General features: G+C 42.9%; 2 protein-coding genes across 3 annotated transcripts in view; one reads left to right on the top strand and one right to left on the bottom strand.

Annotated features, from left to right (window-relative positions):
• The window catches only part of LOC135567512 (GTPase IMAP family member 7-like), a 45,531-nt gene extending 27,818 nt beyond the window's left edge, over positions 1 to 17,713 (top strand). The window contains exons 2-3 of the mRNA XM_065014876.1: positions 16,613 to 16,693; positions 16,778 to 17,713. Coding sequence (XP_064870948.1) covers positions 16,621 to 16,693; positions 16,778 to 17,670 — 966 coding nt within the window. The 5' untranslated portion in view covers positions 16,613 to 16,620 and the 3' untranslated portion in view covers positions 17,671 to 17,713. The remainder of the gene's footprint in view (positions 1 to 16,612; positions 16,694 to 16,777) is intronic.
• LOC135567513 (GTPase IMAP family member 7-like) lies at positions 953 to 13,043 on the bottom strand. Of its 2 annotated transcripts, XM_065014877.1 has the most exons (3): positions 12,936 to 13,043; positions 11,338 to 11,412; positions 953 to 1,936 (listed from the first exon to the last, which is right to left on the bottom strand). In XM_065014877.1, exons 1-3 carry the CDS (start codon positions 13,018 to 13,020, stop codon positions 1,062 to 1,064), a joined length of 1,035 nt encoding a protein of 344 aa, XP_064870949.1. In that variant the 5' UTR covers positions 13,021 to 13,043; the 3' UTR covers positions 953 to 1,061. The 2 variants fall into 2 exon arrangements, with proteins under 2 accessions (XP_064870949.1, XP_064870950.1); XM_065014878.1 differs by lacking the exon at positions 11,338 to 11,412 and having other exon boundaries at positions 12,936 to 13,039.
• Positions 17,714 to 19,975: the final 2,262 nt, after the last annotated feature.

A 19,975-nucleotide genomic window follows, 5' to 3' on the forward strand; every position in this document is an offset into this window, starting at 1 on the left:
TGTATCTGGTAATGTATATGTATCTGGTAATGTGTATGTATATGGTAATGTATATGTATCTGGTAATGTGTATGTGTCTGGTAATGTGTATGTATCTGGTAATGTGTATATATCTGGTAATGTGTATGTGTATGTATCTGGTAATGTGTATGTATCTGGTAATGTGTATATATCTGGTAATGTGTACATATCTGGTAATGTGTATGTATCTGGTAATGTGTATGTATCTGGTAATGTGTATATATCTGGTAATGTGTATATATCTGGTAATGTGTATATATCTGGTAATGTGTATGTATCTGGTAATGTGTATGTATCTGGTAATGTGTATGTATCTGGTAATGTGTATGTATCTGGTAATGTATATGTATCTGGTAATGTGTATGTATCTGGTAATGTGTATGTATCTGGTAATGTGTATGTATCTGGTAATGTGTATGTATCTGGTAATGTGTATGTTTCTGGTAATGTGAATGTATCTGGTAATGTGTATGTATCTGGTAATGTGTATGTATCTGGTAATGTGTATGTTTCTGGTAATGTGAATGTATCTGGTAATGTGTATGTATCTGGTAATGTGTATGTATCTGGTAATGTGTATATATCTGTTAATGTGTATATATCTGGTAATGTGTATGTATCTGGTAATGTGTATGTATCTGGTAATGTGTATGTATCTTCCAAATCTTGGAATGTTCTCAAACCATTACTGTCCATGATATCGGCATGGTTACGGATTCCACATTAGGACCATTGGGGAGATGCAAATGGCCGCCCTCCAGATAACAAGTCATTAGTGTGACATAATACCCAACATCTGATCTGAGGCTTTTGACCATTCTTTGTTCTTAGTCATTTTTGGGGAAAAATTGGATCCAGATCAGATGTTGGGTACTATATTTATTGAATAGTATATGAATCCTATCAATTAAAATGTCAAATTTAGGCACAATAAATGGTATTTATTTATTAATTTCTCAGAGATCAAATTCTATTTATATTATATAACACAATAATTCATCTTAATTTCAAAACAATCTGAGATGGTGGATGTGGAAATCTTATTTCTCCTGGTCTTCTGAGGTGAAATAGGTGCCCATGCACTGATAACCTTTAACAACGGCTAATGCAGCCCCTGCTGCTAACGACCATGGAGAGCTGTACACGGCTCCCAACCCCAATGCAGCCGTACTGGCAAACGCTGACCACTTGCACTCATTCAATTGCTCTTCTCTTCTTCTTCTTTCTTCCTCCTCCTGTCTCCTCTCTCTCTCTCTCTTCTCCTTTTCCTGTCTCTTCCTCTCCTCCTCCTCTTCGATCTTCATCTGGGCCTCCTGGTACATCTCATTGGTGTAGTGTTGTCCTCCATTCTTCTTCACCATCTCATCTATCTTCTTCAGCAGCTCTGGGACCTGAGTGTTGTGTTTTCTCTTGTCATTGATTAGGGAGTGATATCTGCCCCCACAGATATTGATGAGTTTCCGTAACTCTTTGCTCTCAGCCAGAAACTCCTCCACTGATTTCCCCTCCAGTTGATCTCCATGTGTGAACAGCAAGATGGTGTACATTGATGCTTCTTCTCCAAAGTTCTCCTGGATCCACTTCACAGTGTTCCTCTCCTCGTCTGTGAACCTCCCCAGTCTGATCACCAGCAGGAAGGCGTGAGGTCCTGGGACTGACATTTCTATACACCTGACTATTTCACTTTTTATCTCTTCTTTAGACATTGTTGTGTCATAGAGCCCCGGGGTGTCGATGACATCAATCTTCCTCCCATCCACCACTCCACTCCGTTTCTCACTCTGTGCAGTCACAGACACTGGAGAAGCCCCCGCTTTAAACACCTCTCTCCCCAGGATGGTGTTTCCTGTTGTACTCTTCCCTGATCCAGTCTTCCCCAGCAGAACTATCTTCAGGTTAGAGGGCTGCCCTGAAACTGTGGAAACAGACAAGAAATGATTGATTTTGCAATAATATGTTAAGATAAATGCACAACACAGAGGACTAAAGGTCAAGAGGACTAGACGTCAATAGAGTTCCAACGATCAATGGAAATAATGTTTTTTCTGTAATAGGGGATTATTTATCAATGGGTCAGAGACATGGGAGGAATTTGTCTCGACATTGAGCCTGAAATAGGCCATTGGCCCAGTTTTATAGCAAGGAATTATAATTGGTCAACTGTAGGCTAGAGTAGGTTTATACAACTACATCCTGTCCCTTTGTTCTGTGGAAAGAATCACGGAGGAGAGAATCACTGAGGACAGGGGAGAATGAACATCTACTCCTCAGCAAAACATATATGATTTGTCCTCTTTGAATAAACTTATTTTTCTCCCCCTCATTTGCTTTGGGGTCTGTGTTATTGAAGAGTAACATCAATTGCTAACACTTGGTGCCGTGACCAAGATGAATTGGACGTAACCAACAACAAGGAAAGACTCAACTGTGTATTGATCCAGGGGAAAGAGAGAGAGAGAGTTTTGAGCCCATTAGATTCAACTCTTAATTTCCTGATTGACTGCTAACATATTGCTGGGTGAGTCTAGACCGATTTCTTTTTACTCTTTTTATTTTACCGTTATTTGACCAGGTTGTCAAGTTAACCAAGTTGTCTGAGAACACGTTCTCATTTACAGCAACGACCTGGGGAATCGTTGCAGGGGAGAGGAGGGGGATGAATGAGCCTACTGTTAGCTGGTAATGATTAGGTGATCATGATGGTATGAGGGACAGCTTGAGAATTTAGCCAGGACACCGGGGTTAACACCCCTACTCCTACGATAAGTGCCAAGGGATCTTTAATGACCTCAGAGAGTCAGGACACCCGTTTAACGTCCCATCCGAAAGACGGCACCCTACACAGGGCAGCCAATCACTGCCCTGGGACATTGGGATATTTTTTTTAGACCAGAGGAAAGAGTGGGACCTATTGGTCCTCCAACACCACTTCAGCAGCGTCTGGTCTCCCATCCAGGGACTGAGCAGGACCAACCCTGCTTAGCTTCAGAAGCAAGCAGTGGGATATCATTTAAAAGAACCAAATCAGGATAAAAGAAGTGCATGTAATGAGTGATACGTATCTGTGATGTATAAGGTTTAGTCCTTTGTTTGCACTGTTGCAGGTTTGTTAAATCTCTAGTCCTCTATTAAAAAGGTTTGAGTCCTTTTTGTGAAACCTTCTTTTTTGCAAAGAAGTGAGTTGCAAGTTGAGTAACAATTTTTGACACGTTGGTAATGTAAGACTTCAACAAGCTTTTGAAGTGAACACAAGTTTTTTGGGTAACCAGGCCCTACAGTTTTGAAAAATAAGAGGTTATAATCCTCAACGGAGGTTATAAATATATACACTGCTCCAAAAAAAAATGGGAACACTAAAATAACACATCCTATATCTGAATGAATGAAATATTCTTATTAAATACTTTTTTCTTTACATAGTTGAATGTGCTGACAACAAAATCACAAAAAATTATCAATGGAAATCAAATTTATCAACCCATGGAGGTCTGGATTTGGAGTCACACTCAAAATTAAAGTGGAAATCCACACTACAGGCTGATCCAACTTTGATGTAATGTCCTTAAAACAAGTCAAAATGAGGCTCAGTAGTGTGTGTGGCCTCCACGTGCCTGTATGACCTCCCTACAACGCCTGGGCATGCTCCTGATGAGGTGGCGGATGGTCTCCTGAGGGATCTCCTCCCAGACCTGGACTAAAGCATCCGCCAACTCCTGGACAGTCTGTGGTGCAACGTGGCGTTGGTGGATGGAGCGAGACATGATGTCCCAGATGTGCTCAATTGGATTCAGGTCTGGGGAACGGGCGGGCCAGTCCATAGCATCAATGCCTTCCTCTTGCAGGAACTGCTGACACACTCCAGCCACATAAGGTCTAGCATTGTCTTGCATTAGGAGGAACCCAGGGCCAACCGCACCAGCATATGGTCTCACAAGGGGTCTGAGGATCTCCTCTTGGTACCTAATGGCAGTCAGGCTACCTCTGGCGAGCACATGGAGGGCTGTGCGGCCCCCCAAAGAAATGCCACCCCACACCATGACTGACCCACCGCCAAACCGGTCATGCTGGAGGATGTTGCAGGCAGCAGAACGTTCTCCACGGCATCTCCAGACTCTGTCATGTCTGTCACATGTGCTCAGTGTGAACCTGCTTTCATCTGTGAAGAGCACAGGGCGCCAGTGGCGAATTTGCCAATCTTGGTGTTCTCTGGCAAATGCCAAACGTCCTGCACGGTGTTGGGCTGTAAGCACAAACCCCACCTGTGGACGTCGGGCCCTCATACCACCCTCATGGAGTCTGTTTCTGACCGTTTGAGCAGACACATGCACATTTGTGGCCTGTTGGAGGTCATTTTGCAGGGCTCTGGCAGTGCTCCTCCTGCTCCTCCTTGCACAAAGGCGGAGGTAGCGATCCTGCTGCTGGGTTGTTGCCCTCCTACGGCCTCCTCTACGTCTCCTGATGTACTGGCCTGTCTCCTGGTAGCGCCTCCATGCTCTGGACACTACGCTGACAGCAAACAACAAACCTTCTTGCCACAGCTCGCATTGATGTGCCATCCTGGATGAGCTGCACTACCTGAGCCACTTGTGTGGGTTGTAGACTCCGTCTCATGCTACCACTAGAGTGAAAGCACCGCCAGCATTCAAAAGTGACCAAAACATCAGCCAGGGAGCATAGGAACTGAGAAGTGGTCTGTGGTCACCACCTGCAGAACCACTCCTTTATTGGGGGTGTCTTGCTAATTGCCTATAATTTCCACATGTTGTCTATTCCATTTGCACAACAGCATGTGAAATGTATTGGCAATCAGTGTTGCTTCCTAAGTGGACAGTTTTGATTTCACAGAAGTGTGATTGACTTGGAGTTACATAAATAGAAATACAGTGGGGAGAACAAGTATTTGATACACTGCCGATAAAATGCAAATTAATTACTTAAAAATCATACAATGTGATTTTCTGGATGTTTGATTTTTGTCTCTCACAGTTGAAGTGTACCTATGATAAAAATGACAGACAAAATCGGCAGTGTATCAAATACTTGTTCTCCCCACTCTATATTTATGATTTTGTTTCTTGGGGGGATATATATAAACATAGAGATATATATTATGCAACCTTTGAAGTTAATGAAATGTTAGTTATAAAACCACTCTGGAAAAGGGTGGAACAGCTCATCCAGATGTGAGCATGAAAAATATTTTAAATTCCCTGTCTAGTGATATGAAGAACCATTTCAAAGTAGAGAAGTGTAGGCAAGATCATTTTTTTATTTGACCTTTATTCAACTAGGCAAGTCAGTTAATAAGAACAAATTCTTATTTTCAATGATGGCCTAGGAACAGTGGGTTAACTGCCTTGTTCAGAGGCAGAACAAAATATTTTTTCCTTGTCAGCTCGGGGATTCGATTTTGCAACCTTTCGGTTATTAGTCCAACACTCTAACCACTAGGCTACTTGCTGCCCTAATAAAGACATATTCTGTCATTGTTGACAAAGATGTAATATGGAATCTGTTTGACATACAAAATGCTTGGGGAAAAATACAGAGAATGTCTTACTCGTTGATAAAAACAAGATGGTGATAGGACCGTGATAGGACCGTGATAGGACCGTGATAGGACCGTGATAGGACATTGCAGAGAGATAAAGATAGTTTGAGAGCTCTTGGTGAACAGATAAAAACTGTGAAAGGAGAAATTCAACAATTACAGACAAGGGTCGTAAAAACAGACTTGGCCCCAACATGTGGACCTTTTGTTCACTCCGTCTACCCCCCACTGAGTTGAACAAGGCAGATCAGGTTGTAAGCATCTGGTCAGCACTGCCTGGCTTTGAGTCAACAGATACTGACAGTGGTGACGAACAATCTCTTACGCCAACCAGAACACAGGCTGTAAAAGGCAGTGAAGACAAACCTCCAGTGACAGTAATCACACATACATCTCCAAAACAGTTGGATGAAGTCAAAACTTTGAAACATCCACGAGACTATTATGTTATGTTATGTTATGTTATGTTATGTTATGTTATGTTATTACGTTATGTTACGTTACGTTATGTTATTAGGTTATGTTATGTTATGTTATGTTATATTATGTTATATTATGTTATGTTATGTTATGTTATTAGGTTATGAAGACATGGGACCCTTTGAAGCGTTAAGAAACTCTACAATCTACATCCATACGATGGGTTACAGTTATTAGCCTTTGTTTTGAACAGCCGTGAACATGGCAAACTTGAAGAAAAGGTTTACAGAGCTGTGGGTGGTGAAGAGCAAGATGTGGCCGATGGATGGAGAGCCAGACATGTTTTCCTTAAGGGATTGACCAATGCAATCACCAAATGTGTTCAAAAACTGAAATAATCGTTTGTTGAATTTGAAGAAAGGTTTAGAGCAGAGGTGCTTAGACACAGTAGGTTATCCAACATGGAAGATGAAGGTGCTCCATTTTTGGAGGAATTGAGTGTAATCATCCAGCAGTGAAAAACTTTTGTTTCCACAACTATGGACTGGGAAAGACAAAACTACGACGACATCATCGACAGGCTGTCACGACGGGACAGAGACATCAATCAACATAATAAACCGGCTGTTAACTAGTGATTATGTTAAGATTGATTGTTTTTTCTAAGATAGTTTAATGCTAGCTAGCATCTTACCTTGGCTCCTTGCTGCACTCGCGTAGCAGGTGGTCAGCCTGCCACTCAGTCTCCTCGTGGAGATCAATGTAACAGGTGGTCAGCCTGCCACTCAGTCTCCTCGTGGAGATCAATGTAACAGGTGGTCAGCCTGCCACGCAGCCTCCTCGTGGAGATCAATGTAACAGGTGGTCAGCCTGCCACTCAGTCTCCTCGTGGAGAGCAATGTAACAGGTGGTCAGCCTGCCACGCAGCCTCCTCGTGGAGATCAATGTAACAGGTGGTCAGCCTGCCATGCAGCCTCCTCGTGGAGATCAATGTAACAGGTGGTCAAGCCTGCCACTCAGCCTCCTCGTGGAGATCAATGTAACAGGTGGTCAGCCTGCCACTCAGCCTCCTCGTGGAGATCAATGTAACAGGTGGTCAGCCTGCCACTCAGTCTCCTTGTGGAGAGCAATGTAACAGGTGGTCAGCCTGCCACGCAGCCTCCTCGTGGAGATCAATGTAACAGGTGGTCAGCCTGCCACGCAGCCTCCTCGTGGAGATCAATGTAACAGGTGGTCAAGCCTGCCACGCAGCCTCCTCGTGGAGATCAATGTAACAGGTGGTCAGCCTGCCACGCAGCCTCCTCGTGGAGATCAATGTAACAGGTGGTCAGCCTGCCACTCAGCCTCCTCGTGGAGATCAATGTAACAGGTGGTCAGCCTGCCACTCAGCCTCCTCGTGGAGATCAATGTAACAGGTGGTCAGCCTGCCATGCAGCCTCCTCGTGGAGATCAATGTAACAGGTGGTCAGCCTGCCACTCAGTCTCCTCGTGGAGATCAATGTAACAGGTGGTCAGCCTGCCACGCAGCCTCCTCGTGGAGATCAATGTAACAGGTGGTCAGCCTGCCACTCAGTCTCCTCGTGGAGAGCAATGTAACAGGTGGTCAGCCTGCCACGCAGCCTCCTCGTGGAGATCAATGTAACAGGTGGTCAGCCTGCCACTCAGTCTCCTCGTGGAGATCAATGTAACAGGTGGTCAGCCTGCCACTCAGTCTCCTCGTGGAGATCAATGTAACAGGTGGTCAGCCTGCCACGCAGCCTCCTCGTGGAGATCAATGTAACAGGTGGTCAGCCTGCCACTCAGTCTCCTTGTGGAGAGCAATGTAACAGGTGGTCAGCCTGCCACGCAGCCTCCTCGTGGAGATCAATGTAACAGGTGGTCAGCCTGCCACGCAGCCTCCTCGTGGAGATCAATGTAACAGGTGGTCAAGCCTGCCACGCAGCCTCCTCGTGGAGATCAATGTAACAGGTGGTCAGCCTGCCACGCAGCCTCCTCGTGGAGATCAATGTAACAGGTGGTCAGCCTGCCACTCAGCCTCCTCGTGGAGATCAATGTAACAGGTGGTCAGCCTGCCACTCAGCCTCCTCGTGGAGATCAATGTAACAGGTGGTCAGCCTGCCATGCAGCCTCCTCGTGGAGATCAATGTAACAGGTGGTCAGCCTGCCACTCAGCCTCCTCGTGGAGATCAATGTAACAGGTGGTCAGCCTGCCACTCAGCCTCGTCGTGGAGATCAATGTAACAGGTGGTCAGCCTGCCACTCAGCCTCCTCGTGGAGATCAATGTAATCGTCCATATTCGGCGTCCAAAAATGCCGATTACCGATTGTTATGAAAACTTGAAATCGGCCCTAATTCATAGGCCATCGACCTCTATTTGGGACACATTGGTGTGGACAAGATAGTTTATCGTTTTGTGGGCAAACGGTGAAATCCTGGTGTGCGGAAAGAGTCTGAGGCTGTTGTGGCAAATTGCAACTCTGTATGGAAAACAACACCAAGAGACGTGTGAAAGTACAGATACGACGAGCCCCTCCAGGACCCTGCAGACATCTACAGCTTGACTACAATACGCTGCCCAAATGTAAAGGAAGATGTGCTGGTCATTGTTGATCGTTTCTCACGATGAGTTGAAGCCCACCCTACTAAGAACGGAAACGCACAAAACACAGCTAAAATTCTGATTGGAGAAATCAGACAGACAAGTAAAAGAGACGTGGGACTCCTGAAGGGGGACGTGACGTAGTACCAGGTCAGTGGGTGATGGTAACAAACACATGTAACAGAGACGTGAGACTCCTGAAGGGGGACGTGACGTAGTACCAGGACAGTGGGTGATGGTAACAAACACATGTAACAGAGACGTGAGACTCCTGAAGGGAGACGTGATGTAGTACCAGGACAGTGGGTGATGGTAACAAACACATGTAACAGAGACGTGAGACTCCTGAAGGGAGACGTGATGTAGTACCAGGACAGTGGGTGATGGTAACAAACACATGTAACAGAGACGTGAGACTCCTGAAGGGGGACGTGACGTAGTACCAGGACAGTGGGTGATGGTAACAAACACATGTAACAGAGACGTGAGACTCCTGAAGGGGGACGTGACGTAGTACCAGGACAGTGGGTGATGGTAACAAACACATGTAACAGAGACGTGGGGAATAACTCCTGAAGGGGGACGTGACGTAGTACCAGGACAGTGGGTGATGGTAACAGAGACGTGATACTCCTGAAGAGGGACGTGACGTAGTACCAGGACAGTGGGTGATGGTAACAGAGACGTGAGACTCCTGAAGGGGGACGTGATGTAGTACCAGGACAGTGGGTGATGGTAACAAACACATGTAACAGAGACGTGAGACTCCTGAAGGGGGACGTGACGTAGTACCAGGACAGTGGGTGATGGTAACAAACACATGTAACAGAGACATGAGACTCCTGAAGGGGGACGTGACGTAGTACCAGGACAGTGGGTGATGGTAACAAACACATGTAACAGAGACGTGGGACTCCTGAAGGGGGACGTGACGTAGTACCAGGACAGTGGGTGATGGTAACAAACACATGTAACAGAGACGTGGGACTCCTGAAGGGGGACGTGACGTAGTACCAGGACAGTGGGTGATGGTAACAAACACATGTAACAGAGACGTGGGACTCCTGAAGGGGGACGTGACGTAGTACCAGGACAGTGGGTGATGGTAACAAACACATGTAACAGAGACGTGAGACTCCTGAAGGGGGACCATTAATCCCGCACAACAATCAGGCGGGCCGGCTGTCTAATAAAGACAAACTAATCATTCACCAACAGGTGCTACCAATAAACATACAAGGAGGGGGAGGAAAGACAATCAGTGGCAGCTAATAGGCCGGTGACGAAGACCGCCGAGCGCCACCCGCCCGGGAAGGGGAAACACCCTCGGTCGGACTCGTGACAACTGCAGTCGTCATATTAGGGAAATCTAGGTGAAATGTCTAACGTTTTCATGAAAATTGGGACATCCTTACTCAATGTGAAATATACATTTCTCTTGAAACCAGGACGTTACTTTCATTATTGTGTCCTTCGTTACAGGTTATGAGAATCTACCGTCTGAAGCTGCAGCAATGTCCCTTGACCCAACGACTGTACCTGAAATGATACAAGGTCACCGGTGAAGTGTTCATTAGAGACGTCCTTATCAACCAGTGGAACGGAAGAAGATTTCCTCACTACCGGCAGACTGTCAGAACATCATCTCTAATAGTTATCTATGTTGGACTGATACCAGTGTGGAGAGATGATCACTTTGGTGAATGATTACCTTGCTAATAGGACAATTGACTATTGTTGTCTTGTAGACAATTATTTTTTCGTGTGAGTTTCCTCAAATTCAGGATGTGGTAGGAATTGTAAGGGACATCATCAATACACCTGTTAATACTTATTTTCTATAACTTTGTTTGAAATCTATTTCTTATTGTAACATCAAGTAAAACATTGTCACGCCCTGACCTTAGAGATCCTTTTTATGCCTCTATTTTGGTTTGGTCAGAGAGTGAGTTGGGGTGGGCATTCTATGTCTGGTGTTCTATGTTTTCTTTACTCTGTGTTTGGCCGGGTAGGGTTCTCAATCAGAGGCAGCTGTCTATCGTCTATGTGGGGTTCTAGGTTGTTTTTTCTATGTTGGGATTTTTTGGTATGATTCCCAATAAGAGGCAGCTGTCTATCCTTGTCTCTGATTGAGAACCATACTTAGGTAGCCTTTTCCCACCTGTCTGTTGTGGGTAGTTGTTTTCTGTTTTGTGTGTCTGCACCAGCCAGAACTGTTTCGTTTCGTTCACTCACTCTGTTGTTTCAGTGTTCAGTTTATTTATTAAATTACAATGAACACTTACCACGCTGCGTTTTGGTGACCTTCTTTCCAGGACGAACGTTACAAATATGTCCTTTGTGTTTTATAGAAATGTAATGTTTTTAAATGTGAATTGATTTTATGATTAATGCTGATGTTTTCTATTAGTTTCCAAAAATACATTTGAAGTATATTTATTTTTAAAATGGTCTAGGGGGACTGTAAGAATATTTTACGAAAGCTACACAACGCAGAGGACGAGAGGTCAATAGATTACTTATGATCAATAAAAATAGTGTTTTTTCTGTAATTGGGAATTATTGATCAATGGGTCAGAGACCTGGGAGAAATTTGTCTCGACATTATGTTGATCCCAGGAAGAATATCTGCTGCCTCTGGGAAAGATAATGGGATCCAAACAAACAAGTGTGTGTGTGTGTTGTGTGTGTGTATGTGTGTGTGTGTGTAGCGTGTGTGTGTGTGTGTGTGTAGTGTCTGTGTACCTTGGCATTGACCAGTGAAGTCTTGCAGCCAGAGTGTCAACAGGAACAGAATCCTTCCTCGTTCCATTTCTACTACTGCAGCCAATCAAAAACATGGAAACAGACGATGACCTCATTGCAAAAAAAAAGGCCACATTTCTTCGGTGCCTAATGCAGTGTTCTGCAAAGTTTCTACTTTTACAGATAATAATTTTAAAAACTATTAAACTATAAAAAGAGTAATGTTATGTGGTATAACTGGATAAACACAGTCCTTAACAACGTAGCCTACATCAGGTGAACATAATGTGCTCATATGGGGCGTATCAAATGACATTCTAAACATGGTTATTATTCTACCGCTGCCTGACTGCTGCTGTTAAGACCAGATAGACCAGTTAGAGGTTGTGTTCCCATTAACGTCAAACATCACCTCTACTGTGTAGACAGACAGGAACAGTTCAGACAATAATTAAGTGGAATCAGTATAACTGAAACCAGTGCTAAATGTGTAAATCAGGAGGTGTCTGAACACAAAGGATGTGTTCCTCTGTTATTCTGCTCAGATGTTGCTGACACCAGTTCTTACAACACCTGGATAGGTATTTTACATATCAGCTAACCACATCATATGTTTTAGCAATCTATCAGTCATCCATTGGATGCACTAAACAAGATACAGTATACTGCACTATCTCTGCACTAAACAAGATACAGTATACTGCACTATCTCTGCACTAAACAAGATACAGTATACTGCACCATCTCTGCACTAAACAAGATACAGTATACTGCACCATCTCTGCACTAAACAAGGTAGAGTATACTGCACTATCTCTGCACTAAACAAGGTAGAGTATACTGCACTATCTCTGCACTAAACAAGGTAGAGTATACTGCACTATCTCTGCACTAAACAAGGTAGAGTATACTGCAATATCTCTGCACTAATCAAGGTACAGTATACTGCACTATCTCTGCACTAAACAAGGCACAGTATACTGCACTATCTCTGCACTAAACAAGATACAGTATACTGCACCATCTCTGCACTAAACAAGGTACAGTATACTGCACCATCTCTGCACTAAACAAGGTACAGTATACTGCACTATCTCTGCACTAAACAAGGTACAGTATACTGCACTATCTCTGCACTAAACAAGGTACAGTATACTGCACTATCTCTGCACTAATCAAGGTACAGTATACTGCACTATCTCTGCACTAATCAAGGTACAGTATACTGCACTATCTCTGCACTAAACAAGGTACAGTATACTGCACTAAACAAGGTACAGTATACTGCACTATCTCTGCACTAAACAAGGTAAATGTTTCAGGTGAAAGTCTAACCATTCTTCTCCTTTCACTGTTCTACAATATTAAAATGTGTATAAATACAAACATACTGTATAGCATAATGTGACTGTTAACAGCTACATGATTATATTGTTTTGACATTTTGATGTTAAGTGATGTAATCATATGATTATTTATGCATAAATGTGAACAGACCTGGTATCAATAAAATGTCAACTTAATATTGTGCTACAGTTATTCAAATACTGTAGAGTAGATTGTTGTACAACAATTAATTAGTTAAGTTGAATACTCACTTTTAGTGTGGTTGCACAGAGCTGTATATTGTTGTCTGCTGTTGTCACAGAGAGATCTGAAGCAGTGGTCCTGCTGGTTTTGCATAGCCAGGACCTTAAGGACCAATGGAATGGTCTAAAACTCATGCGAAACTAAAGCACCCAACGTGTCTCACATTACATTCTGTTAAGTTTCATTTTCCCAGAATCTAGTCATTTCTAGCCAATGAGAGAGTGTTGCTAGGCAAACATTATTCTACTCAGGACAGATAGGATCTGAATTCTGATTGGGTGTCGCTTTTTAACCTTGGATGCTTGCCAGAATCAGAAGATGGGTGTCAGGTTCTGACCTTAGTTCCTTTGTTTTGTCTTTGTTTTAGTATGGTCAGGGCGTGAGTTGGGGTGGGCAGTCTATGTTTGTTTTTCTGTTGGTTTTTGAGTTTGGCCTGGTATGGTTCTCAATCAGAGGCAGGTGTCGTTAGTTGTCTCTCATTGAGAATCACACTTAGGTAGCCTTGTTCCACCTGTGTTTTGTGGGTGTTTATTTTCTGTTTTGTGTGTCATCACTAGACAGGACTGTTTCGTTTGTTCGTTCGTTCTTCCTAGTTGTTATTTTATTTAGTGTTCAGTTTTGATTATATTAAAACTCATTGGTCCTCACCTTCTTCCACCGACGACGGCCGTTACAATAGGCCACATATTTGGGTAAAATGAAAGACATAGACTACAAATTAAATAACAAATAAAACTACATTTTCAAATGTAATGTTATATTTGTCTAGCCTGGTCCCAGATCTGTTTGTTCTCTTTCCAACTCCATAGATTACCACAGTATGAGTCATAATACCCCTAAAACCCAGCTGTCAAACAGGGAAATGGTTCCAATCGTTTTTCTACCATTAATTTTTCACATAGAGGATTATAGAAACACTTAAAATGGTAACACTATACTTTACACCCAGCATCATAACATGTTATGACACATATGTTTAGACCTGTTTGTGACATATGTTACATTATTATATGACTAGTTATGACACCTACATAAGAGTCAAAACCCACAGAACCTACCACTGTAGTTATTTTATGGCTGGTTATGACACCTACATAATAGTCAAACCCCACAGAACCTACCACTGTAGTTATTTTATGGCTGGTTATGACACCTACATAAGAGTCAAACCCCACAGAACCTACCACTGTAGATATTTTATGGTTGGTTATGACACCTACATAAGAGTCAGAACCCACAGAACCTACCACTGTAGATATTTTATGGTTGGTTATGACACCTACATAAGAGTCAAACCCCACAGAACCTACCACTGTAGATATTTTATGACTGGTTATGACACCTACATAAGAGTCAAACCCCACAGAACCTACCACTGTAGTTATTATATGACTGGTTATGACACCTACATAAGAGTCAAACCCCACAGAACCTACCACTGTAGTTATTTTATGGCTGGTTATGACACCTACATAAGAGTCAAACCCCACAGAACCTACCACTGTAGATATTTTATGACTGGTTATGACACCTACATAAGAGTCAAAACCTACATGGTGGAAAAACGAATGGAACCATTTCCCTGTTTGACAGCTGAGATTTATGGGTATTGTGACTCATACTGTGGTAATCTATGGAGTTGGAAAGAGCAGAAACAGATCTGGGACCAGGTTAGGCAACTATAAAGTTACAACTACAGTATACAGTTACATTTCAAAATGCAGCTTTATTTGTTCATTTTTAACCTATTTTCTTCTCAGAAGGAGACTTCTATGTGTCCAACACATTTAATTTTATCCAAAGATGTGGCCTATCTTATGATTCTGGCAAGCAGCCAAGGTTGAACAGCCGATACCCAATCAAAATTCAGATTTAGCCTATCCTGAGTAGAATAATGTTTGCCTAGCAACATTCTCTCATTGGCTAGAATTGAGTATGTGCTGGGAAAATGAAACTTAGTAGAATGTAAGCTGCAGCACATTGGGCGCTTTAAGGTTGCATGAGTTTTAGACCATTCCATTGGTTGAGGTAAATCTCCACCCACCTGCGGCACCTGGCTATGCAAAACCAGCAGGCCCACTGCTTCAGGTATCTCAGTGACAACCTTGTTTAGTGCAGAGATAGTGCAGTATACTGTACCTTGTTTAGTGCAGAGATAGTGCAGTATACTGTACCTTGTTTAGTGCAGAGATAGTGCAGTATACTGTACCTTGTTTAGTGCAGAGATAGTGCAGTATACTGTACCTTGTTTAGTGCAGAGATAGTGCAGTATACTGTACCTTGTTTAGTGCAGAGATAGTGCAGTATACTGTACCTTGTTTAGTGCAGTATACTGTACCTTGATTAGTGCAGAGATAGTGCAGTATACTGGACCTTGTTTAGTGCAGAGATAGTGCAGTATACTGGACCTTGTTTAGTGCAGAGATAGTGCAGTATACTGGACCTTGTTTAGTGCAGAGATAGTGCAGTATACTGTACCTTGTTTAGTGCAGAGATAGTGCAGTATACTGGACCTTGTTTAGTGCACAGATAGTGCAGTATACTGGACCTTGTTTAGTGCACAGATAGTGCAGTATACTGGACCTTGTTTAGTGCACAGATAGTGCAGTATACTGGACCTTGTTTAGTGCACAGATAGTGCAGTATACTTACCTTGTTTAGTGCAGAGATAGTGCAGTATACTGTACCTTGTTTAGTGCAGAGATAGTGCAGTATACTGTACCTTGTTTAGTGCAGAGATAGTGCAGTATACTTACCTTGTTTAGTGCAGAGATAGTGCAGTATACTGTACCTTGATTAGTGCAGAGATAGGGCAGTATACTGGACCTTGTTTAGTGCACAGATAGTGCAGTATACTGTACCTTGTTTAGTGCAGAGATAGTGCAGTATACTGTACCTTGTTTAGTGCAGAGATAGTGCAGTATACTGTACCTTGTTTAGTGCAGAGATAGTGCAGTATACTGGACCTTGTTTAGTGCACAGATAGTGCAGTATACTGTACCTTGTTTAGTGCAGAGATAGTGCAGTATACACCTTGTTTATACTGCAGACTGTACCCTTGTTTGGACCTTGTTTAGTGCAGAGATAGTGCAGTATGCTGGACCTTGTTTAGTGTAGAGATAGTGCAGTATACTGGACCTTGTTTAGTGTAGAGATAGTGCAGTATACTGTACCTTGTTTCGTGCAGAGATAGTGCAGTATGCTGGACCTTGTTTAGTGTAGAGATAGTGCAGTATACTGGACCTTGTTTAGTGTAGAGATAGTGCAGTATACTGGACCTTGTTTAGTGCAGAGATAGTGCAGTATACTGGACCTTGTTTAGTGCAGAGATAGTGCAGTATACTGTACCTTGATTAGTGCAGAGATAGTGCAGTATACTGTACCTTGATTAGTGCAGAGATAGTGCAGTATACTGTTATGTTCACCTGATGTAGGCTACGTTGTTAGGGCATGTAATTTGTCTTACAACAGTTAAATCACATAACATTACTCTTTTTATAGTTTGTAGTTTCATAGTTTATCATTTGAAAGTCAAATAGCTGAGAAAACAATATAATTTAGTTTATTCTCATCTGTAAACATTGGACCTCTGCCAAACACTCCCAGATGAGTCACTGAAGAAATGTGGACTTTTGTATTTTGTAACGAGGTCATCATCTGTTTCCATGTTTTTGATTGGCTGCAGTAGTAGAAATGGAACGAGGAAGAGGAAGGATTCTGTTCCTGTTGACACTCTGTCTGCAATACTTCACTGGTCAATGCCAAGGTGCACACACACACACACACACACAGTTTTCAGAAGCATTTAATCAAGCCACTATCAACTCAAGCACTTCTTGTCTGTTTCCAGTTTCAGGGCAGCTCTCTAACCTGAGGATAGTTCTGGTGGGGAAGACTGGATCAGGGAAGAGCGCAACAGGAAACACCATCCTGGGGAGGGAGGGGTTTAAAGAAGACTCCTCCCCTGAGTCTGTTACCTCACACTGTATGAAGCAGAGTGGAATGGTGGCTGGAAAGAAGATCAATGTGATTGACACACCAGGACTCTTTGACACAAAATTGACTGATACAGAAATGAAAAGTGAAATAGAAAATGCCATCTATATGTCAGTCCCAGGACCCCACGTCTTCCTGCTGGTGATTAGACTGGGGGTAAGGTTTACAGAGGAGGAGCAGGACACTGTTAAGTGGATCCAAGATAACTTCGGAGAAGAAGCCTCAATGTACACCATCTTGCTGTTCACACATGGAGATCAACTGAAGGGAAAATCAGTGGAGGAGTTTCTGGCTGAGAGCAAAGAGTTACGGAAACTCATCAATATCTGTGGGGGCAGATATCACTCCCTAATCAATGACAAGAGAAAACACAACACTCAGGTCCCAGAGCTGCTGAAGAAGATAGATGAGATGGTGATGAAGAATGGAGGAAAACACTACACCAACGAGATGTACCAGGAGGCCCAGAGGAAGATCAAAGAAGAGGAGGAGAGGAAGAAACAGGAAGAGGATAAGAGAGAGAAAGAGAGGCAACAGAAGGAGAGAGAAAGGATCAGAAGAGAAGAAATATTGTCTCGATGCAAGATATCAGCATTGGTCAGTTCGGCTGTATTGGGGTGGGGATACAAATTCTCATCTCCATTGTGGTTAGCAGCAGGATCTGTATCAGCTGGTTTTGAAGGTTATCAATGCATGGATGCTTATTTCAATTGGGGTGGTTCTGACCCAAAAGAGCACGAGGAATAGGATTCCACCATCTCAGATTGTTCTGAAGTTAAGATTAGTTTTCAAGCTATTTTTTTTTTTTGGGGGATATAATTTGATCACTGAGAAATTAAGCAAATTGATTGCACCCAAATTGGCTATTTTAATTGATAAGATATTCAATAAATATACACTATATATACAAAAGTATGTGGACACCCCTTCAAATGAGTGGTTTCGGCTATTTCAGCCACACCCCGTTGCTGACAGATTTATAAAATCAAGCAGACAGCCATGCAATCTCTATAGACAAATATAGGCAGTAGAATGGCCTTCCTGAAGAGCTCAGTGACTTTCAACATGGCACTGTCATAGGATGACACCTTTCCAACAAGTCAGTTCTTGAAATGTCATCCCTGCTTGAGCTGCCCTGGTCAACTGTAAGTGCTGTTATTGTGAAGTAGAAACGTCTAGGAGCATCAACAGCTGAGCCGCGTCTCTGTCCTCGGTTGCAACGTTCATTACCGAGTTCCAAACGGCCTCTGGAAGCAACGGCAGCACAGGAGCTGTTCGTCGGGAGCTTCGTGAAATAGGTTTCCATGGCTGAGCATCCGTACACAAGCCTAAGATCACCATACGCAAAGCGTCGGCTGGAGTGGTGTAAAGCTCATCGCCATTGGACTCTGGAGCAGTGGAAACACGTTCTCTGGAGCGTTGAATCAAGCTTCACCATCTGGTAGTCCGACAGATGAATATGAGTTTGGAGGATGCCAGGAGAACACTACCTGCCCAAATTCTGTTTGAATTTGGTTTGTTTCCATGCCTGTCATAACATTCTTTATCTGACCTGGACTTTACTTGCATAAAAATGTTGGATAGGAAATGGCAAAGAAATTCGCACCTCGACATCAACCCGAGTTGCAGTGACCTAAAATCACAAAACATTAAAAATATCATGTGTAATAGTGCAGTATAAACACCATTAATCATATCGACTTTATAAGTCTAAAAACACTATTCTTTTCATCTGCCAAGAGAAACAGGACCAATCCTCCTCTCTGAAGTGGGTCATCAACAGAAGAATGGCAGAATGGTCTTTTGGCTTTTAAAAATGTTGACAATTCTCTTACTCTTGTTCGGGAGAGCTTGAGTCAGGCGACTGTCAATCACGACGCCAGGGAGGGTTTTGAAGTGGTCGCAGAGCCATAACTTGGTGAAAGGAAAGGCCACTGTTCCTGGAGGTCACTGATGCTTGGAGGAGGACAAGAGTCCTATCCATTGTTACAGATAATATCCTTTTTTCATTTTCTTTTAAAAATTACAAATAAACAATTGTTAGGCTATGTGCTGCACTCCATACCAGCACAAGAAGACAAACAAACAAACATTTGTATTATTTTGTACTTTTATGTATTTTTGGCATTTCTGTCCCTTTTATGACATTTGTCTCGCTCCCTCATAGCATAAACCATTGATTTTGAGGGAAAACAAATTAACTATTTACAGAACCTTTTTAACCTTGTGTGTGTGTGTGTGTGTGTGTACACTCAGAAAAAGGGTTCCGAAAGGGTTCTTTGTCTGTCCCCATAGGAGAACCCTTTTTGTTTCCAGGTAGAACCCTTTTTGTTTCCATGTAGAACCCTCTGTGGAAAGGGTTCTACATGGAACCCAGAAGAGTTCTACCTGGAACCAAAAGGGTTATACATGTAACGTTACCTGGAATCAGAAAGGGATCTTCAAAAGGTTCTCCTATGGGGACAGACAAATAACCATGTTACGTTCTAGATGGCACCTTTTTCATAACAATTATATAAATATGTTACATTCATCAATCAAGATCTCACCTCTTTGGTTGAAGGACTGAAGCAATTCCCGGTACTATATTGGCGTCAAATGGTATTTTATATCTTCCGGTTGAACATATTCAAGGTCTTAAATATTCTCCACTACAACATTGGCCCTCAGATGCTCTGACAAAGATCTCACCAAATGCTCCAACTCGGGCAATTGGTGTTTAATTGCAATCTTGAAGACCCTCCATGCCTACACTGGTTTAAGAAGAACACACTGGGTGAGACAGGCAGTTGGTGTTTAATTGCATCTTGAAGACCCTCCATGCCTACACTGGTTTAAGAAGAACACACTGAGTGAGACAGGCAGTTGGTGTTTAATTGCATCTTGAAGACCCTCCATGCCTACACTGGTTTAAGAAGAACACACTGAGTGAGACAGGCAGTTGGTGTTTAATTGCATCTTGAAGACCCTCCATGCCTACACTGGTTTAAGAAGAACACACTGGGTGAGACAGGCAGTTGGTGTTGAATTGCATCTTGAAGACCCTCCATGC

The sequence above is a fragment of the Oncorhynchus nerka genome, unplaced genomic scaffold (assembly GCF_034236695.1).
Source record: "Oncorhynchus nerka isolate Pitt River unplaced genomic scaffold, Oner_Uvic_2.0 unplaced_scaffold_1969, whole genome shotgun sequence".
Taxonomy (NCBI): domain Eukaryota; kingdom Metazoa; phylum Chordata; class Actinopteri; order Salmoniformes; family Salmonidae; genus Oncorhynchus; species Oncorhynchus nerka.

Coding starts and splice junctions, on each gene's coding strand:
- LOC135567513 (XM_065014877.1), bottom strand. CDS start 13,020: ATGCAAAACCAGCAGGACCACTGCTTCAGATCTCTCTGTGACAACAGC. Junction 11,413..12,935: donor TCTGTGCAACCACACTAAAA/GTGAGTATTCAA, acceptor GATTGGCTGCAG/TAGTAGAAATGGAACGAGGA. Junction 1,937..11,337: donor CTTCACTGGTCAATGCCAAG/GTACACAGACAC, acceptor CTGTTTCCACAG/TTTCAGGGCAGCCCTCTAAC.